At 35.8% G+C, this 26707-nt stretch overlaps 2 protein-coding genes and 1 pseudogene across 5 annotated transcripts; 1 reads left to right on the top strand and 2 right to left on the bottom strand.

The window, feature by feature from the left end:
- Positions 1 to 3242: 3242 nt before the first annotated feature.
- LOC130415936 (leukocyte elastase inhibitor-like) lies at positions 3243 to 5967 on the top strand (annotated as a pseudogene).
- A 2735-nt stretch (positions 5968 to 8702) lies between these two features.
- LOC130418447 (gastrula zinc finger protein XlCGF7.1-like) lies at positions 8703 to 12727 on the bottom strand. 2 transcript variants are annotated; one of them, XM_056744598.1, is made up of 2 exons: positions 12669 to 12727; positions 8703 to 11439 (listed from the first exon to the last, which is right to left on the bottom strand). In XM_056744598.1, the coding sequence occupies exon 2, from the start codon at positions 11432 to 11434 to the stop codon at positions 10550 to 10552; it is 885 nt and encodes a 294-aa protein (XP_056600576.1). In that variant the 5' UTR covers positions 11435 to 11439; positions 12669 to 12727; the 3' UTR covers positions 8703 to 10549. The 2 variants fall into 2 exon arrangements, with proteins under 2 accessions (XP_056600576.1, XP_056600577.1); XM_056744599.1 differs by lacking the exon at positions 12669 to 12727 and adding an exon at positions 12306 to 12389.
- Positions 12728 to 13756: 1029 nt separating this feature from the next.
- Positions 13757 to 25699, bottom strand: sppl2 (signal peptide peptidase-like 2). Of its 3 annotated transcripts, none has more exons than XM_056743268.1 (15): positions 25563 to 25699; positions 24489 to 24605; positions 23902 to 24084; positions 23714 to 23803; positions 23390 to 23529; positions 19798 to 19940; positions 19608 to 19704; positions 19411 to 19527; positions 19242 to 19323; positions 19086 to 19160; positions 18418 to 18480; positions 18238 to 18337; positions 17051 to 17128; positions 16726 to 16886; positions 13757 to 14916 (listed from the first exon to the last, which is right to left on the bottom strand). In XM_056743268.1, exons 1-15 carry the CDS (start codon positions 25608 to 25610, stop codon positions 14746 to 14748), a joined length of 1665 nt encoding a protein of 554 aa, XP_056599246.1. In that variant the 5' UTR covers positions 25611 to 25699; the 3' UTR covers positions 13757 to 14745. The 3 variants fall into 3 exon arrangements, 2 of the variants coding, with proteins under 2 accessions (XP_056599246.1, XP_056599247.1); XM_056743269.1 differs by having other exon boundaries at positions 23390 to 23526; XR_008906196.1 differs by having other exon boundaries at positions 14776 to 14916; positions 16651 to 16886.
- Positions 25700 to 26707: the final 1008 nt, after the last annotated feature.

Below are 26707 nucleotides of genomic sequence, written 5' to 3'. Positions count from 1 at the left end.
CTATTGCACTATAGCTTCAATATCTGCACTAACTCATCTACTGCACTGTAACTGTATATCTGCATCTACTCATGTATTGCACCGTACCTTTAATAACCACATTAACTCATCTACTGCACTGTAACTTTAATAGCTAATGTCTGTAACTAATGCACACTCAAGTCACTTGCACTATTGTATAGTCTATATTGTTATCTGTTCATAACCTCCTGTACATTAATGTTCACAGTATATAGCCTTCTGTATATATTGTTCATAGTACATACCGATTGTCATATTTTTATAGTACATGCCCATCGTAAATTATTTTCCTAATATTGTATTCTGTATTTATTCACACTGTATATCTGCACTTGCTAATTGCACTTCTGGTTAGACCTAAACTACATTTCGTTACACTGTACTTGTATATGTGTAATGACAATAAAGTTGAATCTAATCTAATCTAATCTATTCTGGCAACATTAACTCATCTAAAATAATCAAACAATTAGCAGTTGCTAGTTTGTTAATCTCAATTCAACACAGTGGAGACATGTTTTTACAGTCCTATGATGTAATCGTAACATGGAACTTACTTAACATTACTGTTATGTCGTTGAACACTGAAAATTTATTTAGCCATTCAGAGATAAAAATATGTTAGATATACATACCTCACGGTACTTCATCACTTTCATTCACTCAGTACATGTCAGTATTTAGAAAGTGACCTATTTGTCAGATATGGTGAACCTCTGCTTTTAACCCATCCAGTGAATAGTGAACACACGGACAGCAAGTGGTGAACACACGTACACCCAGAGCAGTGGGCAGCTATCACTGCAGCGCCCAGGGAGCAAGTAGGGGTAAGATGCCTTGCTCAAAGACACCTCAATCCTTACCCACCGGCCCTGAGGATCGAACTGGCAACCTTCTGGTTACGTGTCCGACCCTTTAACCATTAGGCCACGATTGCGAGAGGGACTCCACCTACAGGTTGAACTGTAAAATGCACACATGTAACTTACACTTTAAAGTACAGCTAAATGAATATGTTGAGTTTAATTGGCTTCTATAATTCCGAGTTTCCATTACTTGGTTAAGCTAAGAAAAGAAAAATGTCAAACCAAAATAACTAAAAATTTTAAGCAAGCATTTAAGTTCCACATATTTGTATTAATTTTATTCCAACCCAAATCAGACTTGTTACTGTATAAATTAAAATGTTTTATGAAGTTATATGACAATGTGAAAATCTAGAAAAAAATATAATAATTCTGAAGTATGTAAAGCTCTAAGAAAATAAACTTAACTTGCTGTGGCAAAGCTTGGCACTTTGTTTCTCAATTGTTTTTAGGGGGTTGTTTTGGTGTTGCTAAGGCATTCTGGGTCATTGTAAATGAGTTGTAAGGTGGTTTTTATGGGGCTCTAAAGGATTGCTAGGAAACGGCTTGATAGCTTCACCACCATCATATGTAAGATCACTAGGGCTGTTCGATTAATAATTTTTTGGAGTCAAATCCAATTCCTGATTCCAAGAATCGATTCCTAGTTGTTGTTTTCGATTCCTGTTCATTGCCCTGTTTTACTACGGATTTTTATTTATTATGTTAAGATGTACATATTTTTTTGCAATAAAATTGTATAAGCTGTCACTTTTTACATGTATAAATTGTTTATTGTTTCTATAACAAAAACCCTAAGATATATCGATCATGTCCTGCAACTGCAATGTATGATTAATAAAATAATAATGTTAAATTTAAAAAAGAAAGAGTGTATAATCTAATTTACTAGCTGTTTTCAATAAGTAAAGCACAGGTCAAATGATTATTTTAAAAGTTATTCAGCAGCATACACAAAAATACTTGAGTAATATAGATAGACAGATCGCTAATCAGTAAATAGTATTAAAAATATATAAGATGCATATCAATGCGTATTAATATTAATGTCTGCTGACAATTTCAACACACACCCAGAATGTTCTTCTCATGAATTACACCCAATGATTGTGAAATAGCTTCCAAAGAAAGCATACCTTTGTGTGGGTTAATGACTAGAGATTAAACTAAAAAAACACCTTAACAATCTTCACTACACAGTTGTAAACTTTTGAAAAAGAAAGCTTTATGCTGCAATGCATGCTGATAACATGATAGTACAAAACTTATTCATGACTCCCATGTACTGCAGTTAATCTGTATAAGTTTATTGATGGTAACCATTGATGAGATTTGTGTGATGAATGTTAATGTCCAAGTGTGGCCATAAAAAATATCCCCATTTGTCACCATAATATTAATAGGATCAACACTAAAAAGCTTCTTAACTTTACCACTGATTGATACTTGTCATTTAAAGCAATCAACGGCATGTTAATATTACTGTTCAATGCAGTCCAGACAGGTGTTGAAAGGTGTTCTGTCCAGCCACTTTAAACAGACGACCAAGTTCATATGTTTTGAGACTGTGCTTTATATACATGTATTCACTTCATGCACATTCTGAGCTCATCACTAGATAGACAAACTTGTGTGGACACATCAGAGACAGTTGTTGCCTAATGGTTAGAGAGTCTTACTTGACTGACTGCTGGTTTGATCCTCAGGGCCAGCAGGTAATGACTCCCCGCATGAATATTCAGTGGTGACTGGTTAACTGGGTTGTGGCCTGTCGCTGTAAATACAGTATAAATACATATACGTGTGACTGTAAAACAAACCAGTCATTCAGAATTCCCTCACATCAAGGAAGAAGCATCCAGCATCATCACGGCATTACATTCTAGTAAGTCTTTCATAACTTTGAATTTAAACAGCACTAGGTCAGTTTTACCTAACGATGTTTTGACTTTATATCTGTCAGCCTCAGACAAAACATTCAGACATTAACAAATTAACTGACAGTTTTTTGCTACGGGATCTCCTATGTCAGTAGATACTTTGAACAAAAACAAATTTCTTAAGACATTTTTTTCTACTATGGTAGTTAATGATGCCTCAGAACTGTCAATTGCTAACATTTTTCTAATTATCTTTATTTTAAACATGGTTTGGAACAACTGGAGGGTGAGTAAATGAGGACAGAATTTTGAGTGAACTTTCCCTTAAAATATTTTTTTTTATGAGAAAAAGTTGATTTTACTGTAACTTTGTCCACAGTAATTCTAATTCATTGTAGTCTTTCTAGCTGATCAAGAAGGTGCTGGTTAAAGTTTAACTTAAAGTTTTATTTGAATTATATTCCAGGCTGTAACAATGAACTCAATATACCCAGTGATATTGGCAAATACAAAATTCTCTATTGACCTGTTGAAAGAACTCTGCCTGAAAGACGAAACATCCAATGTATTGTTCTCACCTCTGGGCATCTCCTCTGCATTGGGCCTGGTTGTCCTGGGTGCCAGAGGTAAAACTAAAGATCAAATGATGACGGTAAGTTTAATCAAGCCTCAAGAAGCAGTTGCCTTATCTGGCTCTATGATTAAATTTTATTATCAATATTTATTTAATTTGTGTAGCATGACTGATAAACTTAGACGATCATTTTTACTTAAGAATTTTATAATAAATATTTTATAATAATAATATAATAATATATATTTTAATATTAAATAATAATAGTTTAAGGGGAGAGATACATAAAAAGATGAACACTGTCAACTCTTAATCAGTTTTAATATTATATTAAATACTATTTTTAATGTTCCTATCTCTTATACTACAATTCACTAAAGGTCATGTTTTGTTTTTCTCAAGAGTCTCCACTTTGGCCAGATGAAGATCATGTACCATGATCTCTATGAGGCAATCAACAAAAACTCATACTGCTACAAACTGATTATGGCTAATCGACTTTACGGAGACAGAAGCTGTGATTTTAAAGATGTGAGTTGGGAAATAATTTTTTTTTTTTTTCTGTTTAAAAATACTCAACATTCACTGAAAATGGCATTTTTCACACCCCGTACAACAATCTTATAGAGACTCTCTGCTTATTCCACCACTGCTTACAACTTACAACAACAAGAACAAGAACTCTTTTAATATTGTCCTGAAATAAAGCGTTTGAATTGTATTTGTCAAACATTTCATTTTTTAGGATTACTTTGATGAATATGATTACGTTTTATTTGGTGGCCTCAGAGCTGTTGACTTCAAAAACAATCCGGAAGATGCAAGAGCGAAAATCAACAAATGGGTGAAGAAAAACACTGAAAGTAGGCAACTGAACTGAAACATAGACGAAGTCTGTATATCACTTTATAAAGCCTTTGGACAATATTTTTGTATTGAAAGAACCAGTGTGTAACATTAAGGAGGATCTATTGACAGAAATGCAATGTAATATGAAAGGGATAATCCACAGCTAGCCGTGCATTAATGCATGACATGCAGGCCAAGAACATCCTTTAAATCCTTCAATGCACGGTAAGCTTTGGATTATTCCGCCCTGGTCTTTTGCCAAGTTAAAGCTGTCATTGATGATTACAATGTATTTTTTGATCAGACAGGTGAAAATGACGATTATTTTTGTCAGTTAATTTCGAACATTGATCGAACTGACTGGAACTATCTGTGCATTAAATGGTTTTAATGCACACCTTCCAGCCAATCAGATTTGAGTATTTACACAGACTATGGTATAAACTTTATGAAGAGTTATGTTTGTATTCTCTTAGTATGAGCTATTTCTACCTAAATTAACCACAGACCCCTTTACATAGAATTTGCGCCAGCATGTTTCTACAGAAGCTCTAAATAGACAAACCACAGAACGAGTTTCTTAACTACTTTATCTTACTAAGGCACAAAGCAAAAACGTGACATCACGTTTAATTCTGTAATTCAACAACACTTTTTTTAAACCTGTCCGACACCTGTCAATCATGTTTGTTTTTATTGGTACACAATTTTTTAATGATTTTTTTATCCATATCACAGATGTTTTAATCGTTTTATTATAGAGACATTTGAAGTCTGTTGGATAAAGGTGATGTGGATAAGAACACATTGCTTGTTCTTTTAAGCATCATGTACTTCCAAAGTAAGTGGAGAAGCCATTTCCAGTTCAGGACACACAATTCCAGTTTAACACCAATCAGGTAATATTGTCAGATATGACATTTCTTTGTCCACCAAAAGTATAAAAAACAAATATCATTCACTGCTGTGAACTCACTGTAAAGCTTTGTCTCTTCTGTTTTAATGCTTAGAAATAAAACATTGTTTGTTTATTCTATTAGTAAAAAACACTTCAGTCAATCAGTGTATGTGAGACAGCACAGTATCTATTATGTCTTTTCTCTCTATGGTTTCAAGGATGGAATCAAGACTGTGCCAATGATGTGTCAGACGAGTGACATTTCCTTTGGCTACCATTGATGAAGCTGACTGCAGGATTCTGGAACTCTTCTATGAGCATAAAGATCTCAGCATGTTCATTCTACTCCCAAATCAAAATGATCTAGAGAAGGTACAACAAAAAATTCCAATAAAATCATATACTTTAATAGGTTTAGTTCTTACACAATGCACGGATTGTCTTTGTTTCTTTTGTTAAGATTGAAAGTCTAATCACCTATGAGAAGCTTCAGGAGTGGACTCAGGAGGACAAGTTTTTAATCACAGAAATGAAAATATGTCTGCCCAAAATGGAAATGGAGATCACGTACAAACTGAATAGTATTCTCACCAGTCTGGGAATAATTGATGCCTTTACTGATAATTGTGATTTTTCTGGCATGGCATCTAACCCATCGAAACTGTCCATGTGGTACACTTATCTGGTATTTTCATAAATGAACAAGGCACAGAGGCAGAAGCGGGCACTGGTCCAATAACCACAATGCAGAATTCAGAGAAGTTTGGTTCCGCTGATGGTAATCCAGTGAGTTTCGTGGCAGACCACCCCTTCCTTTTCTTCATCCGCCACAATGACACCAAGAGCATCCTCTTCTGGGGCCGCTACTGTTCTCCGTAATCCAGTGAACCTGAATTAAAGAGCAGGACAAATTCTGCTGGGGTCGGTTACAAATTGGGCTGTTATCATTACTTAAGGTCGTAATCTTGTAATCATTATTGCTTTAAATAAAAAATCATAATATTCTTCAACATTCCTGATAATCTTATTCTCTGAGACCTTACATGTAATTTAGCCATATCAATAAACCATCTATGGTACATAACAAACTCTTGTTGCGACTCTTTACTCTTTTGAGCATACACGTGTAAAATACATTCAGACTTTCACAAGTTTTGATAATGTTCTTTTTCAGAATTGTATTGTAAGGTCATAGTTAGTTAGGTCATATTACTTAAATCTGCGTTTTTCAAACTGGGACCCAAGCCCCCCCCCATGATGAGTCCGGGGGGCACTGATTGTGTGGCATTTTATGAAATGAAGAAACTTTCAATGGTTTTATTTATGCTATCAATCAGACAAAATAAGACTTTTAAAAAGAGAATTAAGTGTCATAATTGAAATGGGACATGCACATGCTGGAGAAATGTGTTTTTGTGTTTTTGTGTTTTTGTGTGAGTGTTGATGTGTTTTAGTGACTGTGGGCCTCAGAGCGCAGTAATACACAGCAGAGTCACTCTTGATCTGGCTTCACTTCAGACTGAAATCTCTCATGAAACTCAGTGCCATTATCTCCTCCATATTTACTTCTTCTCAGGATGTATTTAGGAAAGTCATTTACTCTCTGAATGTAGAAGAGATCTTCTTGTACTGAAGATGTTTTATATGTACACTGCAATGTTACTGAGCGTCCTTCAGTGTCTGTAACAAATTTCTCCTCTACACGCCACCCTTAGAAAATGTAAAAACATTTGATTGACACTTTGATACTGGGCAAAAATAATCTATATGAACAATCTATATGCATGTACAGATGTATATGATGACAATACACACCAAGAATGAAGAGTGCAAAAAGAAAGATGTTCCTCAACCTCTCTTACATGTCTGTGTTAATGTTGAATACGCTTTGACATGTGGATGAATCAATCGATAAGAGATATTTTCTTTTGATATTTTATATGATAAGAAGAGGAGCTTGTGGCAAATTAAAAAGCTTGTGTTTTTAAATATAATATTGAGTAGATAGTGCCCTCTTTTGGTTACTTGGAAGTATTTCATAGGTCCAATAAGGTCAAATTAAAACACTCAAGTAATGTCAAATGATGTATTTAATCAGTTTTTGTTTTATTATTATTTATTTTTGTATATATATTATTAACCTTTCAGGTTTTGATGTGTGTTTGAGTTACAAACTTTACACATATTTAGTTGCTAAAGATATGCCAGATATGTCCGTGAGTATTCTTTAAAATGGCTTTAGTAAGTTTTTTATAAAATAAGATTTTATGATGTTTTTTTCTCAGTTCTTTAAAAATCAACAAATGTAATTAACTGAACTAAATTAAGCTCTATAAGGAAATCTGCACAAAAGGAATCTGTATTCTGCATTGCACCAGATGTCATTGGTTTATTAGATTTGTCGGATATCCTCATAATTGTAACTTTGGCAGCTCCAGAGTCTTTTTCTCTGTGTTTGTTATTTTTTCTCGTTGGAAAAGGTTTTTATAGTGAGCCGATGGGTTTTCTGTCACTGAGCAGAGTCTGTGACTTTAACAGATGAGATCTTAAGATCCACATGATCTTGTTCTCCTTTAGTGACTTGAACTGAGAATCTTGGATCGACATCAGACGGCTGAGCTTCTTTTTCACTGTTGTAGGTGAGAACAATAAAATCAGGATGAAATCTGTCAAACTGACGGTACCAGTGTAGATACTGTGCAGAGGAATAACTACAGGACAATATGATATCTGAACCCTCCTCAGCAGTAACATGTGTTCTGTTTGGTGTATTGACATTTCCAAACACAGCAGCTAAACAGAAGAGACAGCATTTAGATTTTCTGCAGGAAAAAAAATCAGCAAATCTCAACACAAAATAAATAAATGACCAAATACAATTACATACCTGATAATGTAAAGACTAGAAAAAAAGAATGAAGATTCATTGTTCAAGAGTTCAGTCTGAGAGAGAAAAAAGCATTAAGTAATTATAATTAAAATATACAGTAAGATTAAAGCAGTGTAACAGCTGTGATATTTTCTTATAAAGTAACAAATAGATTAAAAAACTCTTACACTGTTACACAAATCAACAATTGTTAATATTGATTTAATGACTTACATTTACGCCTTTGGCAGACACTTTTCTCCAAAGTGACTAACATTGGATTGTATTATACATTTGTTTCTGACTATGTGCTATCCTCTGGGATCGAGCCCATGACCTTAGCATTGCTAGTACCATGCTATAACAATTTATTGCTTTATTCACCTTATTTTTGGCGTAAATCTGGGCTGCCATCTTTGAGCCATTTATGTTTATTTCTATCTTATTTATTACTACCATCGCGTTTGTTTAGGATGTGTTAGGCATATTTTGCCTAAAACATGGGAAATTCAAACTTGTTTTTAGATATGACCTTTTAAGCTCATCTAAAATGATACCAAAATCTAAACGATTAAAAATAATCCCTCAAACCTATTTTGAATAAACGACAAGCATTTTTGAGCTCCAATATTTAAATTGTGCACCGTTAAACAGCGTCGAGCACTTGTGACTTTTCAAAAAAAGGTTTCTGATGGTAAATGTACCTTGTCCTGTGTGTCGCAAAAATAGAAAAAAAACACTAATGTTCATGTTCAAATTCATTTTATTTGTATAGCACATTTACAACAGCCAGCAGGCTGACCAAAGTGCTTTACACAAGAAAACATTTATTCTACATATACAAAAACAGACCATGCATGCACAAATTTAACACACCCCCATATCATTGTAGTCAACAGTTTAAAACAACCTGAATTAAAAACTTTAATGGCCAAATCACAGTAGTCAATACACTAATGAAAATAGATATGTTTTAGCCGAGACTTAAAAACAGACAGAGAAGGGGCTGTTCTAATCTCCAGAGGAAGGGCATTCCAGAGTTGAGGGCGTAAACATTTCACAAGAGAAGTAATCGCAGTGGAATTGTTTCTTTTAATAGGTATATAGATTTGAGTATCATCTGCATAGAAATTAAATGACACTTCATGATTACGTAGAATAGAGCCCAGAGGAAGCATGTAAAGAGAAAATAGGGAGGGAGCTAAAATCGAGCCTTGTGGAAGGCCACAGGTCAGGGGTGCAGGAGAGGAGGTAAAATAACCCAACTTCACTAAAAACTTTCTATCAGACAGGTATAGCTGAAACCATATCAGAACGTAAGCTCTTAGACCTACCCAAGATTCCAATCTTAATATTAGTGTGGAGTGGTCTGTGGTATTGAAGGCGGATGAAAAATCTAGAAGAATTAGAACCACAGAGTCTCCGGAATCAGTAGAGAGGTAAATATCATTTAACACTCTCAAAAGAGCAGACGCAGTGCTGTGAGCAGACTTAAAACCAGATCGATACAAACTCATAAATATAGTTGTTAACAGAAAACATTGAAGTTGATTTAGAACAATTTTCTCCAAAACCTTTGAAATGAAAGGTAAGACCGATTTTGGCCGAAATTATTTTAGGTCAGAGGGATCCAGTGATGGCTTCTTGAGAAGGGGAGTGACCATAGGGACTTTAAGATAAGCAGAAACAGAGCCAGTTTGGAGACACTTAATAATAAGAGACACCAGACCTGGCCCAATCGAATTAATAATTCATTTAAAAAAATTTGGGTGAATGATATCACTAGAACAGAAAGAAGGTTAAAGCTTGCAAATCACCTTCTTCAATTCCTGGATACTGATAGGTTTAAAAGCATTTAAAACGGCTAAAGCAGATGACACGATTGTGGACACAGTTAAAGTGGGGCAGACGCTAAGTCTTAAGTTAGTAATTTATTCACTGAAATATCTCGAGAACGCTGCGTCCGAATCCACATACTATGAAACTACTAGCTTTTAATTAATCTGTACTTACATTAAAAAAACTGAGTTTTCTGCTATTTTTATTTGATAAACTTTTGAAATGTGACTGTTGCTCAGCTCCTGTGGCATCATGGGATAGAGAAGTGTCCATCTGATGCACACTTACAAATCTTTTTACTGCACATTGCTCTCTGTTGTTTACAATATAACAAACATGAACTAAAAGACAAATAACTAAAGTAAAAGATGCTGTACAATTATATGATTATTGTTTATTATGGTTTGTACATGCAAATACAAGCACTCCGGTCAAGTTCTTCACTTTTTGCATCCGTTGTTGTCCCTCCTGCTTTGCATCACATTTCAGTATTTGGTTATATTGTGAGTATTCGCAGCGCATGTGTTATGAAACTGATGATGTTTTCTTGATTAGGTGTGTTTCTTCTGTTCGCATTCATTTTATTCCATTGCAGCGCATTGACACCAAGCGGCATCACACATGGTTTTGTGCACTCTCCAGTGCGAGTTCTCATGTCTAAAGTAAGTTTTCCTTTCTTTGGCAAACTACTTCCACACCGCAGACATGTGTACAGGCGCTCTTCAGCATGAATTCTAGCTGGTGTTCTTAAGACTACTTTTCTGTTTCTGTACAGGTGTGTGGATGTTCTTTAGTGTGAACCTTCATGTGGTTCACAAGATTTCTTTTGTATCTAAAACTCTTTTCACACTGTACACATTTGTATGGCTTTTCCCCGGTGTGAGTTTTCATGTGAGCATGAAGAATATATTTAAGTTTGAAACTCTTTCCACACTGAGGACAAGTGTACGGGCGTTCTCCAGTATGAGTTGTCATGTGGACATCAAGACATTTTTTTTGTGTGAAACTCTTTACACAGTGAACACACACGTATGGACGCTCTCCAGTGTGAATTCTCATGTGGGCATCAAGATTTCTTTTATCTGTGAAACTCTTACCACACTGAGAACAGGTGTATGGTCGTTCTCCAGTATGACTTCTCATGTGGACATCAAGATTGTTTTTTTGTGTGAAGCTCTTTCCACACTGAACACATGTGTATGGACGCTCTGCAGTATGAACTCTAATGTGGGTATTAAGATTTCTTTTATCTGTGAAACTCTTTCCACACTGAACACACGTGTATGGTCGCTCTCCAGTGTGAACTCTCATGTGGACAACAAGACATTTTTTTTGTGTGAAACTGTTTCCACATTTAACACACAAGTATGGACGCTCTCCAGTATGAATTCTCGTGTGGATATCAAGATGGATTTTATTTCTGAAACTCTTTCCACACTCATCACATGTGTATGGACGCTCTCCGTTGTGAGTTTTCATGTGAGCAGTAAGTCGTCCTTGGCTTGAGAAATGTTTTTCACACTGAGGGCAGGTGAAAGGCTTTTTTCCAGTGCGGATTCTTATGTCCTTCACAAGCTGCTCTTCACTTTCAAATCCATTTCCACAATGAGGACGTACTGATGTTTCTTTCACTTCCATTAGATCTAAAATCAAAGGAAAGAAGTATTTTATTTTCAGTATTGTATTTAAGAAATTTCCTAGATCTGTCAACATTAATAAATGAATAAATGCAATTAAAAGCATGACATGTAAGATCTTTGCATCGAAATATCCAAAAACCACTAGCACAGTGTCATATGTTTATATATATATATATATATATATATATATATATATATATATATATACACAGTTTATGTTGTTATACTGTCAAATACACACTATGCTATGTCAAAAACACAAAAGGTTCACATAAGCACAGTCCGTTGTGTTTTAAATATATATCCATATCAACAAAAGAATTTGACTTAAATGACAGTAACCTAAAACATCTGTGTCACATCATAAAGAGAAGATGAAGCTCTTGTAGCATTATTTTTATTTTTGTAGCACATATCTTTTAGTCGTTGCATATTTATTTTATACAGTGAAGACTGTACAATATTTTATTTTTATTGATCATTCAGTTTTCATCTTGAAAACTATTAATAAATACTTGAATACTTGAAACATTGAATTGTTGTTTGAAATGTAATTGTGTGATTATGATGATAAATCTATACAACCAGAGCATTTTTCAGTAATACAGTGTAAAAGTGTAAAAATAACATGGTATAATACATATGTAAAATAATATATAAAATATGCATTAAAGCAGTTTCATGCAGTCGTCTTTATATTTTTTCTAATCATTTATTTTGGGGCTGGTTGTGGATCACATACTATGTGGTACCGATATTAGATTACGGTACCGAACCGAAGCCAACACACTCCCCTGGGTGGCAAAACACCAAGAAAAGGAGAAACAAAGAAACCGAAACTTAAACACGCAAGTATTTGCTGAACTTACAGATGGACTCGATCCTTACGGCTTCACTACGACTTACAGATGAATCAGGTGTTCATTGACTTGTGTTCCTGATATTGTATGAAGTCATTTTCATGAGTGTTTTGCATTTCACGTGGTAAAATGACGACACGTATACCCTCTATTCCGTGAAAACTACCCACAGACGTTATTAAGGCGTTTAACAAAAAAAACATTCATAAAAACCAGTGACTTAGGTGCGATGCAAAAAGAGCTAAAATGCTAACTCGCTAACGGGTTTTGCATACAAAAACGTCATCTCTAATGTATTCTTTACCCGAACAAACTAGGAGAGGGAAAATTTAGAGCAAGTCCATAAAGTAAACATGCATGCAGAGCACTAACCTGATAAATGTCTTGTTAACCAGCAGTTCGTGTTTACAATTGTATTGGTTTCCCCACAGGGGCGGGGCTAGAGGACGAACGCACGATGTCGTGATTTTCGGTGCCCCTATAGGCGGGAGTGAATATGAATATTTATGAGTTTCACTTAAATATGTGCATTCGAGTTTGTGCGGCTGCTCAGACTACTCAGCGGATGATTTCAAAGTACCGCGACAGGACACAGTTATTCATGTATTTAATTCACTCTCGCGGTGTTTTGATGTCATATGCTGATCCGTCTGTGTAGCGCGCCATTAAGTGAAGCACACCAACTACAAGAGAATGCCTTTAATAGGTCTTATCCTTATTTGAATACCTCGTATATTAGTATTTTTTCCACATCGGATAACATGAGTAACTATGCACCACTGGCTTCTTCCCATCTAGTTTCAAATAGATTTTTTAATTCTCAAAGGACTCGAAATAAACTTTTGTTAATTCATTATTCAAATACAAGTGCCATTCTTATGTGACCACGTGATGCTCTAGCGTTTTCGACTTCCGATGGCAGAACTCTCTCTATTAATGGCTCTGGAGTGTGTGAAGATGTCACACCCATACCATATTCGCGAGTTCCGCTCCTCAAGCTGTTGTGATTGGTCGGTCCTCCTCTCAGTGCAGGTGAATTCATAAGCTTTGGCTTTAAACAATAAACAGTAACTTCACTTCAGGGTATACTTATGATAATCATTCACAAATAAAAATCACAATATGTCAGTTTTATTTTAATAAAGCATATTTATGCAGTTGGCCTTCACATATTAAATTCACATATAAGAATCTACAAGCACTTGATACCATTGAATTCCCTTGGATAAAACAAGTGTGGAAGTAAGTGATGTTTTGAGGTCCCCACAAGTGTTCTTTACCTCAGTTGTAAACGTGAATAGACTTACATACATATCACTGACTCACGTCTTTTTATAAAGTATAACCCATATTCTCATTTAAACTATATTGTTTGTGCTCTAATGTGGGAACGGACATGAAACGCATCCTTGCTTTAAAGGCGTTCCCGTGCCTGCTCCGAGCAAAATCAACCCAAAAACTCAAGGCATAATTCCTTTAATAAGTGACTCTTCAACAAGTTTTAAAAAAAAAACACTAACACATTTACAGCATATGATGATCTCTGACAAGAGAGTCTCAACAAACACATCTGTAAAGAAACATGGTGACCTCCAGAGTACAGGAGTATTAATACTCAAGAATCTTGTTATAAATTGTCTGTGTTATTCCACATGATATCAGTACTCATCAGTCGTCATTGTCTACCAGGTCTAAAAGACTTCAATGAGAGTTTGAATACGTTTGAATAATTCAAAGTAATATGAATAAAAAAATTCTGCTATAAAACAAAGACTGTCACTCAAATAGATGGTCAGAAATGTATTAAATAAAATGAATATCTTTATACAAAACAACCCTTGCATCAAACACAAAGCTTTATTTGGACTGACATTTGAACATAATCTCTCAATGCACCATGAAGATAAAAATCCCTATATACGTATACGTTTTGCTCTTAAATATACTGTAAAAATTATGAAATAATGATGCCTTCGTTTTTTCGGTCCTCATCGGCATCGAATTCTTAATTATGTGAAATTTACTCGTTGTTATAAGGATTATTTGCAACGAGTCATCTTTTTATTTTATGACATTTGTTGGAAAATGTCTAGCTGCGCTGTTTTATTTAAGGTTATGTTGATTCACAAAGACCGAGAGAACAAAAATAACACCGTTGAGATCCTCCTGAAAAGATAAAAGCTGTTGATATATGTCCGTTCTTCATACTATCCATAAAGTAAAGTTACATCGGATAAAGCTCTGCAGAAGTAACGCTCTTGTTTATAAAGTTTAATCCTTAAAACAGCTGCTCAAATCACAGATTTCCTCTTTCTCTCTCTGTAAAGCAAGTGCACGGAGATGTTCATACTGTTCAAGTCTATTACATACAGTACATACATAGTCAGATCTATAACTGACATAAAAAAAAGGATAAAAAAAATATGATCATCCTTAAGAGTCTCTGTCTTTAAGTAGTAGCTGCACCGGTCAGATGTGGAAGTTCATCTTGAGCTGATGGAGGAGGATCCTCACACTGATCTGTGGTATCAGTGTCCGGCTGCTCAGGGTTCAACTGCGGCTCATCTGTGGACTGTGCGGTTCGAGTACAGTTTATTGGTTCCATGACGATGGGAGGAGGCTGAGGGAAGAAACCGGAGTAGGATGAGATACACAATTTATCAGTTCCACCTAAACATCTTATACTTTCACACAATTGATGGTTTCAGCGGCAACAACATAAACAAAGGTGGCTCAAACCTAACTTCCGGTAGACCTCCGTAAAGAATCAATAATTGTTGAGTAGTTTAAATTTAATTTAAAACAATAAGCATACAATAAGATATGAATATAAATTAAATACAAAATGATAACCAGACCGGAAGTTAACTTTGGGCCAAGCGTGTGTTCGCGATGAAACCATCTCGATTCAATAGTCTGAGTCAACAAGGATAATTTAAGATTTACAATCTGATTTAAAGAAATAATGTTTTGTTAATGTGGAATATTAAATAAAATGTGTTAACAAAATCTGTGAATTTGTAAGTCTGAGCAAGTGGATGTATTAAAGCTCAGCAAAAGTGGCATAACTAAACACAGCAAACGGCTACAATTCATCTCATCTTCACTGTTTAACGTTTTTAACTTTCATAAATTGTAAAAATAAAAATGAATAAATAAAACAATTTTCCTAAAATGGTTTCAGACTATTGGACCCCCTATATAGGGTATTTGTGACGTAAAGAAGCAGAAGATTGCAGAGAAAATGACCTCTCATCTATAACTTGAGTAAAAGAGAGATCACTTTTTCTCAGGGATGATAAGATTTAGTCAAACTGATTATAGGTTTACAAAGCACAGATTAAACATAAGCGCTGAGGAAATGACATTTGAGCCTTTTCTGACACAAATATAACTGATCACACCTACAGGACAGATCTGGTCTACCCAAAACTAAATGAAATGTCATCTCATCATCTATAATGTCCATTTAGCAGAGCCCAAAAACTTCTTTTCTGTTAAGCTTTCAATTCAGTTTAAATACAGTAAAAATATGATCTTGTCATTTAAAGCTTTCAAAATGGACTTAACAAGACATTTAAAGAATCTGAACCAATTTTTTTGAAACTAGACATAATACACCTGCCGACTATTTGAAAGGTTTCAGACGAAAAACACTGACAGATCAAATCTGCAGACTGGCACAGACCTTCTTTAACAAGTCCAGTCTGAAAATCGGGGCAAAATCTGAGCAAAAGTCTTGTAATGTATTTTAGCCTTTAGTCTACACCGACGCTGAAGGATGAGGTGACGTTCTTATCATTTACTCAACCTCGAGTTGTTCCAAATCTGTGTAAATGTCGTTGTTATGATAAACACAGAGAAAGATATTTGAAAGAATGCTTGAAACCAAACATTTCTTCTGTTTGCTGTCCTACATTCTTCAAACTATCTTCTTTTGTGTTTAACAGAACAAAGACATTTGAAAAGTCCTTTATTCTACTATGGTGGTCATACTAGTCATTGGTGGCGAAAAACTGTTTGACTATAAGAATTCTTCCAAATATATCTCTCAAAGTTATTTATACAGATTTCGAACAACTCGAGGGCGAGTAAATGATGACAGAATTTTTATTTTGGGCTAAACTGTTCCTTTAATGAGGTGTTTTTTATTTATAAGGCTTACAGTCACCGGGTCTTTGCTATCTATGTTGCAGACATCTCAGACATCCTGTGTTATGGACAATTACAGACGACTGAAAAGGAGATGTTAAATTATAGTTTAGAAAAACGCCAAACCCATCCTTTAAAGAAAACACCCACAGTACAAAAAATGAGAGCGGAACAAAAACACACGTGGGTTGTTTTACTCAACTGTAAGTCTAGCAACTGTACATAACCCTAGAACTGTCCCGACTGAAGAAGGCACTCATATCAAACTGGTATTCACCACAAATCCACTTCCTGTCCAGAACAACGGCAGCTCCTTGCGCCACAGCGCCACCGCGAGGCTGGTGAGGAGAGTACAGGGCACCAGGTACAAGAGGGCGGGCTGGCCCATCTGCATCAGAGCCAAAGCCACGAATGTGATGAGCAGACCGATGCCGTAACCTAAACAGAGACAGATCTTAGATCAGATGCTCCATTTAATCTGCACATGATTGACCGTAAAATGTCTATGAAAGATAAACACTGGTATTTGGAGCACGTCAGTCACAGTGTCATATACCGCATTTATGAAAGGTGTTGCAATATGAAGGTTAACAGTGTCTTACCAAAAGTGCAGGCCAGGAAATAGATTCTAGATGTTTGCATGAGAATGTCAAATCTGTGACAGTACGCTACAAGCAAACCTGAGGACACAACATGAAGAGGAATGTGCATACAATCATTAAAACAATGAATAATAATATTGAAACATGTTACGTGAGGGATAATGTACATGCAGCCGCTTGTTATCGCAGAAATGAGACTCGACACCGAAGGGGCTTTTTAAGCGATAACACCCAGCTGCTTGTAAATTATCCTGCTTGTTACATGGCTACTTGCCACATGAGAAAAAAACTGGACATAAAATGTGAATTTGAAATATTTGATTAGCTCACTTTAACCGAATGCAGACCTTCCGCGAGGAAAAGCCGTTTACTTTCGGTTTTAAAGTAAGAAACGACTGTCAAACGTCACAAACAGGCAACTTGGTTTAACGGTTTGTAAATATAATCTCATATATGTTATTGAAAGACATATTTATAATAAATTTTTGTGTAATATTAAACTGCCCCTCTCAAAATGGTTTGCAGAATCCGTGTTACAGGGTTATTAGTTTTGAGGGGTTGTTATATGAAAATAACAACCCTTTGAATGCGACTGGCCAATCAGAATCCAGCATTCAAATGAGCCGTATAATAAATGGTGATGTCAAATTTAAACAAAGTTCTTGAAATAAAAGGGATAGTTCTCCCAAATATGAAGATTCTGTCATCATAGACTCACCTTCGAGTTGTTCCAGATCTGTGTAAATGTCTTTGTTCTGATGAACACAAGGAAATATATTTGGAAGAATGCTTATAACCCAAAAGATTTTATCTCCCATTGACTACCATAGTAGGGAAAAACAATGGTGATCAAAAATGCCCCAGAACTGTTTTCTGTCCAACATTCTAAAAAACGTCTTCTTTTGTGTTCAACAGAACAAAAAATATTTAAGTCATTTTTCGTACTATGTTAGTCAATGGGGTCCAAGAACTGTTTGGTTATAAGCATTCTTCTAAAGATCTTTCACTCTGTTCATCAGAACAAAGGCATTCATACAGATTCGGAACAATTCGAAGGTGCATAAAAGATGACAGAATTTTTATTTTTAGGAGAATTATCTGTTTAAAGAAATCCGGCACGATGTTAAATTGTTGATACTGTTCTGAATGTTGACGTGACTATATGAAGGACGATCATCTGCGTTTACCTGGTACCAAGATATCCCCGAATCCCAGCAGAGAGAAGGGTCTGTCACACAGGACTAGAGGAGAAGGGTTTAGCCTGGGCACTTTCAGCACCATTGGAAGCTGACGAATAAAAGAATGAAGAGATTCAAGCAAACAAAACAAACCTGTGTGTCAATATACTCAGATTGATATAAACAAACCTTCTCATGTGTAGAGGAATCAGAGGGTCCAGTCGCCACCTCCATCATGATACTTTCACCACTCTACACAGACGCCATTAAACACAAAAACACTGATGTTAATTCTCAAACACACCTCTTCCGTTAGCAGCTGACCAATCATTTCTGATTTCTAGATCTTTACTATAATATCTAAAAATATATTTTAAAAAAAACTTAGCTATTTACACTATAGTAGGCTTTGTGAGACATGTTTTTTGATTTTATAAATTAGTTTGGTATAATTTGAGCTGCATAATTGTTTACAACAAAACAAAGCGTATCAAAGGGATAGTTCACTCAAAAAGGAAAATCCTGTCATCATTTATTCACCCTCGTGTCATTCCAAACCGATATGACTTACTTTCTTCCGCAGTACACAAAAGAAGATATTTCAAAGAACGTATGTAACCAAACAACATCGGACCCTACTGACTTCCATTGTATGAGCACAAAACCACTGAGACATTTCTCAAAATATCTGCTTTTGTGTTCTACAGAAACAGTCGAATACAGGTTTTGAACGACAAGGAGAATAGATGATAAAATAGTTTTTATTTGGAGGCGAGCTTAAATATAGCAAGCTGTTTGCATTGTTGATGTTATAGTGCGACTGTTTATAGCTTTCAGTGTTAAAAAAAGCTTCATACCTTAGTTAAGAGCGGTGTTATGAAAACAAAAAATACATCATAGATAAACAGGACGACCAGCAGCATAGTGCAAGCCTGTAAAGAGAAGAGCCAGTGAGTGAGTCAATGCTAGAGTCTGTGAAACATTGCTCAGCGTCCGTCAGTATTGTTACTGACCTTGAAAGTGGGCAGTCGTATTGTTTTTAGCATGTAGAGACAGAAAGCAATGCCTAGCGTATCCTGAAGCACCCACGCCCACCTAGCAAACATAGTTTTGACATCAAACACAGCGATAGTACTAAAAGGGCCGAGACACGTTGCCTTGAAGCGGTTTTATAAAGCTTACTGGTCTTCATTGCGGAAAACTCCCCAAGTCACACTGACTCCGATACAGAAGGCTGAAAGAAGCAGCATTCGCACCTGCGGCCGCTTGTGACAGTACGGCAGGTTATTCTCAGGTATCCTGTCAACATAAACACAAAGCATTTCATTTAACACCAGTCCAAGAGATGTCGTCTCGTCATTGTTATGCAAATGGCTAACCTGCATTTCCCGAAGGGTAGTCTTCGAACAAACGGCCAGAGACAACTGTACAGACCGACAGCAGACGCCAAACAGAATGTGGCTATTGTCATATACACTGTGGGAAAACCAAACAAAATGAGAAAAAAAAATCAGCACCATCGTATAGAGTCTTGGGTGAGTAACAGCAAACCGTGAATAATTTATTTACCCAATTGATCATAAAAGAAGTACAAGAGCACCAGCATCGAGCAGCACATGACCACAAACACACAAATCATGATGGGGGTGACGTCAACAATCTCCTCATCGTTTTTCTCGGCACTGTCGTCTCTCTTGTGCTTCAGATAACGTCTGCCAACACACACACAGACAGACAAGGCCCAAAATTCAAGTAAAAAATGCTATGTTTGGACAGTGAATATATTAGGACTGGAACAATGTGCTTTAGAAAGGAAAACGTCAACCAGAAAAAAAACCCTCCTTTGGACCCTTAAATATCTAGGATGCCTCATTTTTTTCCAGAACGGCAAAACATACACATACATGTTCCAAGGTTTTGATTAGTGGTGGGCCGTTAACGGCGTTAACGGCGTTAACGCAGTGAGACTATTATCGCGCGTTAAAAAAAATGTCGCCGTTAATCTATTCTCAAAGTTGGGTTGGGAGCTGGGTCTATACTACGCAAGCTATGATGTCTTTCACCTTGATATTTTAGCGCGGATGTATACCAGCTTAACTGCACTGTACGGGGCGAGAACGAGATTTTTAAACTCGCGTGATTCGCGTCATTCGCGGAAGCGGAAGCAGAAGCCGCCTCATCATCTCATAACCAGGGCTTCATTCGCGCGATTCGCGCAGCAAGTAGGTCTATTGGCTCTTTGCATTAACATATAAATCACTCGCGCTTGACACGCCATTCGCGTTTGGTCTGAACACAACATAACGTTACTGTGAAATTACCGCATCAAACGTGACGTGCTAACATGAATGCAGCTATGAAGCCGCCGGGTTTGCTTCAGGGAACATTAATTTTTAAGAAGCTTCCCAATAGAAACATCGACAAGACTAAGGTTGTTTGCACCTTGTGCAATGCGGAATTGGTTTAAAAAAACACTTTCTCTCAACAGGTAGTGGTCTAGCTTTAGTTGAAACCAGTAACTTTGTATTGAGATCTAATGTATTATGGCTCCTGTATGACATATTGCTTGTTGCTCCCTCACTCTTTGTAAGTCGCTTTGGATAAAAGCGTCTGCTAAATGACTAAATGTAAATGTACTGTAGGAGCTCTTCCAGTCTCAAGTACCACCTAAACGCAAAGAATCCCTTAGCTAATGCGGAAGTAAACACAAGTTAATTTTCCATCCATCCATTTTCTACCGCTTATCCGAACTACCTCGGGTCACGGGGAGCCTGCGCCTATCTCAGGAGTCACAAGTTCATTTTATTGAACATAATTTAATTTTCATCACCAATTATCATAGTAGAACAGCTTTCTCAAGCAGTTTGTGATGCATTTTGGAAACAGGAGATGAGCCCCTGGTCTAATGCGCCACCTGGCTTTAGACACCCGTTCTCAAAGACTTACTTTTAGTCATTATTTGGGTAGCACACATTCTGAATGCCTTCGGCAGAATTCAAATGAGCCATTTTAATCTAGATTAATCTAGATTAATCTTGGAATTAATCTAGATTAATCTAGATTAAAAAAATTAATCTATGCCCACCACTAGTTTTGATAAAATCTTTTAAAATGAAGGTGTTTGTTTAAATGTAAAAGTATTTTTTGTTCAAAATTAATTTTGTCAAGATATTGATTTCATCAAGTAGAAAACTTTAAATATACATTTTTCATACAGGAGACTGAATAATGTTGAAAAGTGGCCAATAAGAGCTCAGAACAGATGGGAATTCCTTCGAAAAAAGCATCTCCGGCTAAGAATTCATGAAGCTATCTTATAAGATGCCGAACCAATGTTTTGACAAATTCTAGGCACATAAAGCATAACAGTTCGATCCATGTTTTTAGTCACAATGTAATTCAAACGTAAAACGTGACAAAACATTTGTTTTATTCTATACCCAGATAGCACAAGCCATCTGGCTCACGTCTATTTGACTTCTGCATTTACATCTGCAATACATAGTGTGCGTCTGAACGTCTGTAATTCGTCTACTAAAGATCTGGAGATCTGGATAACATCTGTTTCGTAAAAACATCTGCTAAACATCTTAGAAAGAGCATCTTTACATCTATTCTAAATCAAACATCTTACAGACATCTTGTAGATGTCTATTCTATATGACGTCTGACAGCAGACATCTCAGAGACGTATTGCAGATGAGCAAACTATGTATTGTAGATGTCTTGCAGACATCAAATAAATGCAGACATCAAGTAAAGTAAACGTAACCCAGATGTATGTGTGCAAGATGTCTGCAAGACATATTTTTCTACGTTTGCTCATCTGCGATACGTCAGAATTATCAGGTTAGTCTGTAGTCGTATCAATTTACTCCTTTACACATACATCTGGAAGACGTCTATTTGATGTCTGCAAGACATATTTTTCTACGTTTGCTCATCTGCGATACGTCTCTGAGAAGTCTGCTGTCAGATGTCACATAAACAAAGGTTTCTGTAAGAGGTTTGTGATTTAGAATGGATGAAAACCATACTTAGACGTTTATCATATGTTTTGCAGATCTCCGGATCTTGAGTAGCAATCTTACAGATGTTCCTGTGCTATCTGGTCTTTTATTTATTTTAATTTGGGGAAAATATTATTAAAGATTGAGTGAGTGACAAACTTTGGAATGTAGTGTATGTCAAATTGGTACGAAAATGTATTGTGGCAGGTGTGGGTTTACATAGACATGAAGGTTAGCTTGTGATACTCCAATTAATATGATGATTGTGGTGTTTATCACTAAATGCTAAAACATTTAAATTAAGTTTAAAAAGATCATTTTCCTGGGATGCATGATAAATTATCGGTATCGGCCAATACTGATAACTGAAAGAATGATAATCAAATTAAGGCCAATCTATCATAGCCGATATATTATGAATTATTTCCGCTGGCCGAATCACACAGTTAAAATCCAGTACAGCACTGTCTTTCTGTCATGATCATTTCCTCACTCTTATTAGCAAAACATTGTTGAAGTACTATGTAGATATTTATGAATGTCTAATTATAGTAACAAAAGCATTTGTGTCTTGAGACCTGTTAGACTTGTGGCTACTGAGAACACCTTACTGGGTTGCTCTGGAAAAACATCTATAATTTGTTTAATAAATAAAAAATTTACTAGAAAAGTTTAAAAGCTAAAGAATCTTGAATTAGTTGAAAGTAGGCTTGGAACATGATTTTCAGGGGGATGTTCAGTCTCAGAAAATGTTATATTGATATTTAGGTACTGCATATCGGCCAATATATCGGTTACCAGCTTCCAATGTTTAAGAATTATCGGTTAACGGCCAAAATGTGCGTATAAATGCATCCCTAGCATCTCGAGTCTTTATGAGCTGCAATATTTCTTTACCTGTCAACCTAGAAACCTGTGTTTAGAGGCTGTAGAGTACCGGTTATAATGTTAAATATTAACTTTTTTGTTTCTTGCACAGACCGATCAATTTTTTTCAAAAGTTTCAGCTAAAATCTTGCTTTCTGTTCTACCAAAGAGACAATGTCACCTACATCCAGGATGGTCTGAGCATAAGTTAATTTACAGCAAACAGTATTTTCTATCATTTTAAGTGCGTTATTGTCCTCATGTTAAAAATAAACAACTCTCACTTCTTAATATCTCTGCTGCCGGCCCAATATCCTCCAACAGCCACAGTGCCCACTGCCATCAGAAAGATGATCACCATGTTATAGTCCACCACTGGTTCATGAGGCGCATACATGGCAACCTGCCTCTTCTCCCCAAACTTCTGAAAAAAAGAGAGGCAGAAAGACCTTTAATGCTGCTTTCAAGGTCCGCCAGCAAGCTCCAACTTACAAGTCAAAGTTGTCGTTGTGCTTTCAAGTGATTTTGTCTATTTACCATAACATTTCTATTCATAATATATAAAATAAATGCAACAAAGAAATTAACAACAAAATCGGCTGATTTACCTTAATGATGTCCAGCATGTCTTTATAGCTGAGCAAAGCCACTGGGATTCCGATCTCTTCATACTGGGTCTTGTTGCCTGAGGGTGGCGTCTACAAATGATTTCAGACAGAACGAAAAACAAACTCATTCTTTAAGTAAAGCATCTTTAACTGTCAGTCGTGGCACATTAGGTGTTAAATTGACTTACCAGTCTATCTTTGCTGACGATCAGAAGTCCCTTGGCACCGTTAATCTGTGCCAATCTGACTTTCTCATAGAAAGTACAGTTTCCTCTCATCACCATTGGGATGGTGTTTGGAAAGCCACCCTCAGGAACATCCGAGGGCGAGCAGAGCACAGAACTGGTGAGATCATATGTCTGCAGGCGTGTCTTTAAAAACATAAAGCCACTAGTAAACAGTTTTATTATCCATCATGTCCAATATAAAAGCAAGCTTTTTAACAGTTTGCAATAAATTGGATTTGTAAATATGCTTTCACTAACATGAACTAACGATAAAGAATGATCAACATACTTTTTCTGTGTCTTTTGATCTCTGTTACTGTAGTCAATACCAAAACAACTGTTGCTATTTCTTCACTGTGTGTCTAATGTTTAACAGTTTAAGCAAAATGTTAAAATTACCTTTAACAAAGATGAATAAAAGCTGTAAAAATATTGATCATTGTTAGTTCATTTTAGTTAATGCAACTAATGTTAACAAATACAACATTATTGTAAAGTGTTACGATTTTTATATTGTTTGTTGTGTTAAAATAATAAGGGATACTAACTGCTTTACTGAGGTCCTGAGGTAGTCGAGCCCATTGAGAGTTGAAGAAAATGCAGTAATCTTTGCCTTCGTTTTTACCCAAGTCACTGAAATGTGCCATACCATATTCACCCAATACCTGTCAATCACAATAGACACAACTCACACCACTGACAAGTTTGTGTATTTACTTCACATTGTGAAAGGAGTGGATCTTTGATATTATAAAGAAAAGGTAATAAGTAAGGGATAATCCACGGCTAGCTACGGGTGGTTGCCTCCGCGAAGTGCATTAAAATCCTTTAATGCACGGCTAGCCATGGATTATCCCGCTTATACCATGGTTATTTTCCAAGTGTTTGTTTATGTTTACAGTGTCTTTTTAGATCAAACAGGTGAAAATGACGCTTATTTTGTAAGTGCATTTTAAATGTAATCAAACGGACTGGAGCTACCCATGCGTTAAAGGCTTTTAATGCACACCTTCCAGCCAATCAGAATCCAGTATTCAAACAGACCATGGTATAAGTCTTATTGCAGGTACAGATTGGTTCTGGGTATAAAACTATTCTACTGTATATGAGAATGTATTACTAATGCATAACTTCTTTATAATACATAGCAATAAGTGTACAGTATTTACTCGCCATTTGATAACTCTATATAGATTTAAATAAAATAAAGAACAACATGTTTAACGATTTTGTTGTTCTTCGATTTTATTAATTTAGTATTTCTATAAAAAAATTACAGACAACTTATAATATAAAAAAGTATTTATAAACTCATAGCAGCATGTAGTGTTTAATAAACAAATAAACATACTCAGTGTTTGCCAAATTCAGAATAAAAGCTCTTCATGAAAGAAGCATAATACACGAGTGGTTTTCGACTAAAAACGATCATTTGATCAGTGTTTTGTGTTTTATTTACAGTAAAAATAGAGAGTATGTGTCATGTCAACGGGAATACACGTCCGCGAGGGCCTCGTGAGCACGAGCCTGAAAGCAACGTTGCCAGTGACGCACATGATCGGCTATATAACGGTACACCATTCCTATTGAAAAAAACAATGTTTTTAATGTCGATGTCCTACCTGTTCAACCAAAAGAGCTGCCCAAAGGAGACTTGACAAAAACCTCATGATGCTAGATTGTTGTCGTCTCCCCCATTTGCAATTCCCCACAGCGCCCTCCTACGTCCTCAAGGATCAGCTGTTCCGGGATCTCCCGCCCACATTCTGCAGTACGTTCACTATTGGTCAATTTGTCGGCTCCGAACCTCTGCTCTTTATTTATTGGTCTTTGATGCGATCAATCGGTGTTTAACCACGCCTTCACCAAAACGCTTCCACATTTGCGCTTTTTTCTTTTGACATCATTACATTACACAGTGTTAAAGAGTTAGACGATTATGTGATTATGTGATATATGATTGTAATTCAACTAAAAAAGTTTTTGCTGGCTTATTTTTCACATTTCAGAATTTTTGATATTCTGAAATATCAAAAATATCAAATTGTTTACATTCTTATTTGTCATGATTTCAGTTATAAAAATGTCACTATAGTCCCAGACACTGATAAGTTTCTGTTCTGTGATAAAATTAAAATGCAACATAAAATGTTTGCAGGCTGTATTTGATATCTATACACACAGTGAATCCCACTTCTCAGTTTAATGGCTGTTGCTCTGCGTAACCATTTTATACAATAATGGTCATCCAACAAACATTTAATAAATCATAAAAGTCATAAAATGTAGCATAAATAATAACAAATCCTGCTATTTTAGATTAAATGATTAGATTCAACTTTATTGTCATTACACATATACAAGAACAGTGTAACGAAATAGTTTAGGTCTAACCAGAAGTGCAATTAGCAAGTGCAGGATATACAGTGTGAATAAATACAGAATACAATATTAGGAAAATACTATACAGTGGGCATGTACTAAGAAAAAAAACTTTACAGAAGGAACGTTCTATTAAAATATGACAGTCGGTATGTACTATGAACAATACAGAAGGCTATATGTGAACATTAATGAACAGGTGGTTATGAACAGATAACAATTAGACTGTACAATAGTGCAAGTGACTTAAGTGTGCATTAATTGACATAGCTATTAAAGTTGCAGTGCAGTAGATGAGTTAATGCAGTTATTAAGGTTAAAGTGCAGTAGATGAGTTAATGCAGTTATTGAAGTTATAGTACAGTAGATGAGAAGATGCAGTTAA

The sequence above is a fragment of the Triplophysa dalaica genome, chromosome 3, assembly GCF_015846415.1.
Source record: "Triplophysa dalaica isolate WHDGS20190420 chromosome 3, ASM1584641v1, whole genome shotgun sequence".
In the NCBI taxonomy this organism is placed as follows: Eukaryota; Metazoa; Chordata; class Actinopteri; order Cypriniformes; family Nemacheilidae; genus Triplophysa; species Triplophysa dalaica.
This window is presented reverse-complemented; position numbering and strand designations above follow the sequence as displayed.

Coding starts and splice junctions, on each gene's coding strand:
- LOC130418447 (XM_056744598.1), bottom strand. CDS start 11,434: ATGGAAGTGAAAGAAACATCAGTACGTCCTCATTGTGGAAATGGATTT.
- sppl2 (XM_056743268.1), bottom strand. CDS start 25,610: ATGAGGTTTTTGTCAAGTCTCCTTTGGGCAGCTCTTTTGGTTGAACAG. Junction 19,705..19,797: donor CTTCTTTTATGATCAATTGG/GTAAATAAATTA, acceptor GTTTTCCCACAG/TGTATATGACAATAGCCACA. Junction 19,161..19,241: donor TACGACTGCCCACTTTCAAG/GTCAGTAACAAT, acceptor TTCTCTTTACAG/GCTTGCACTATGCTGCTGGT.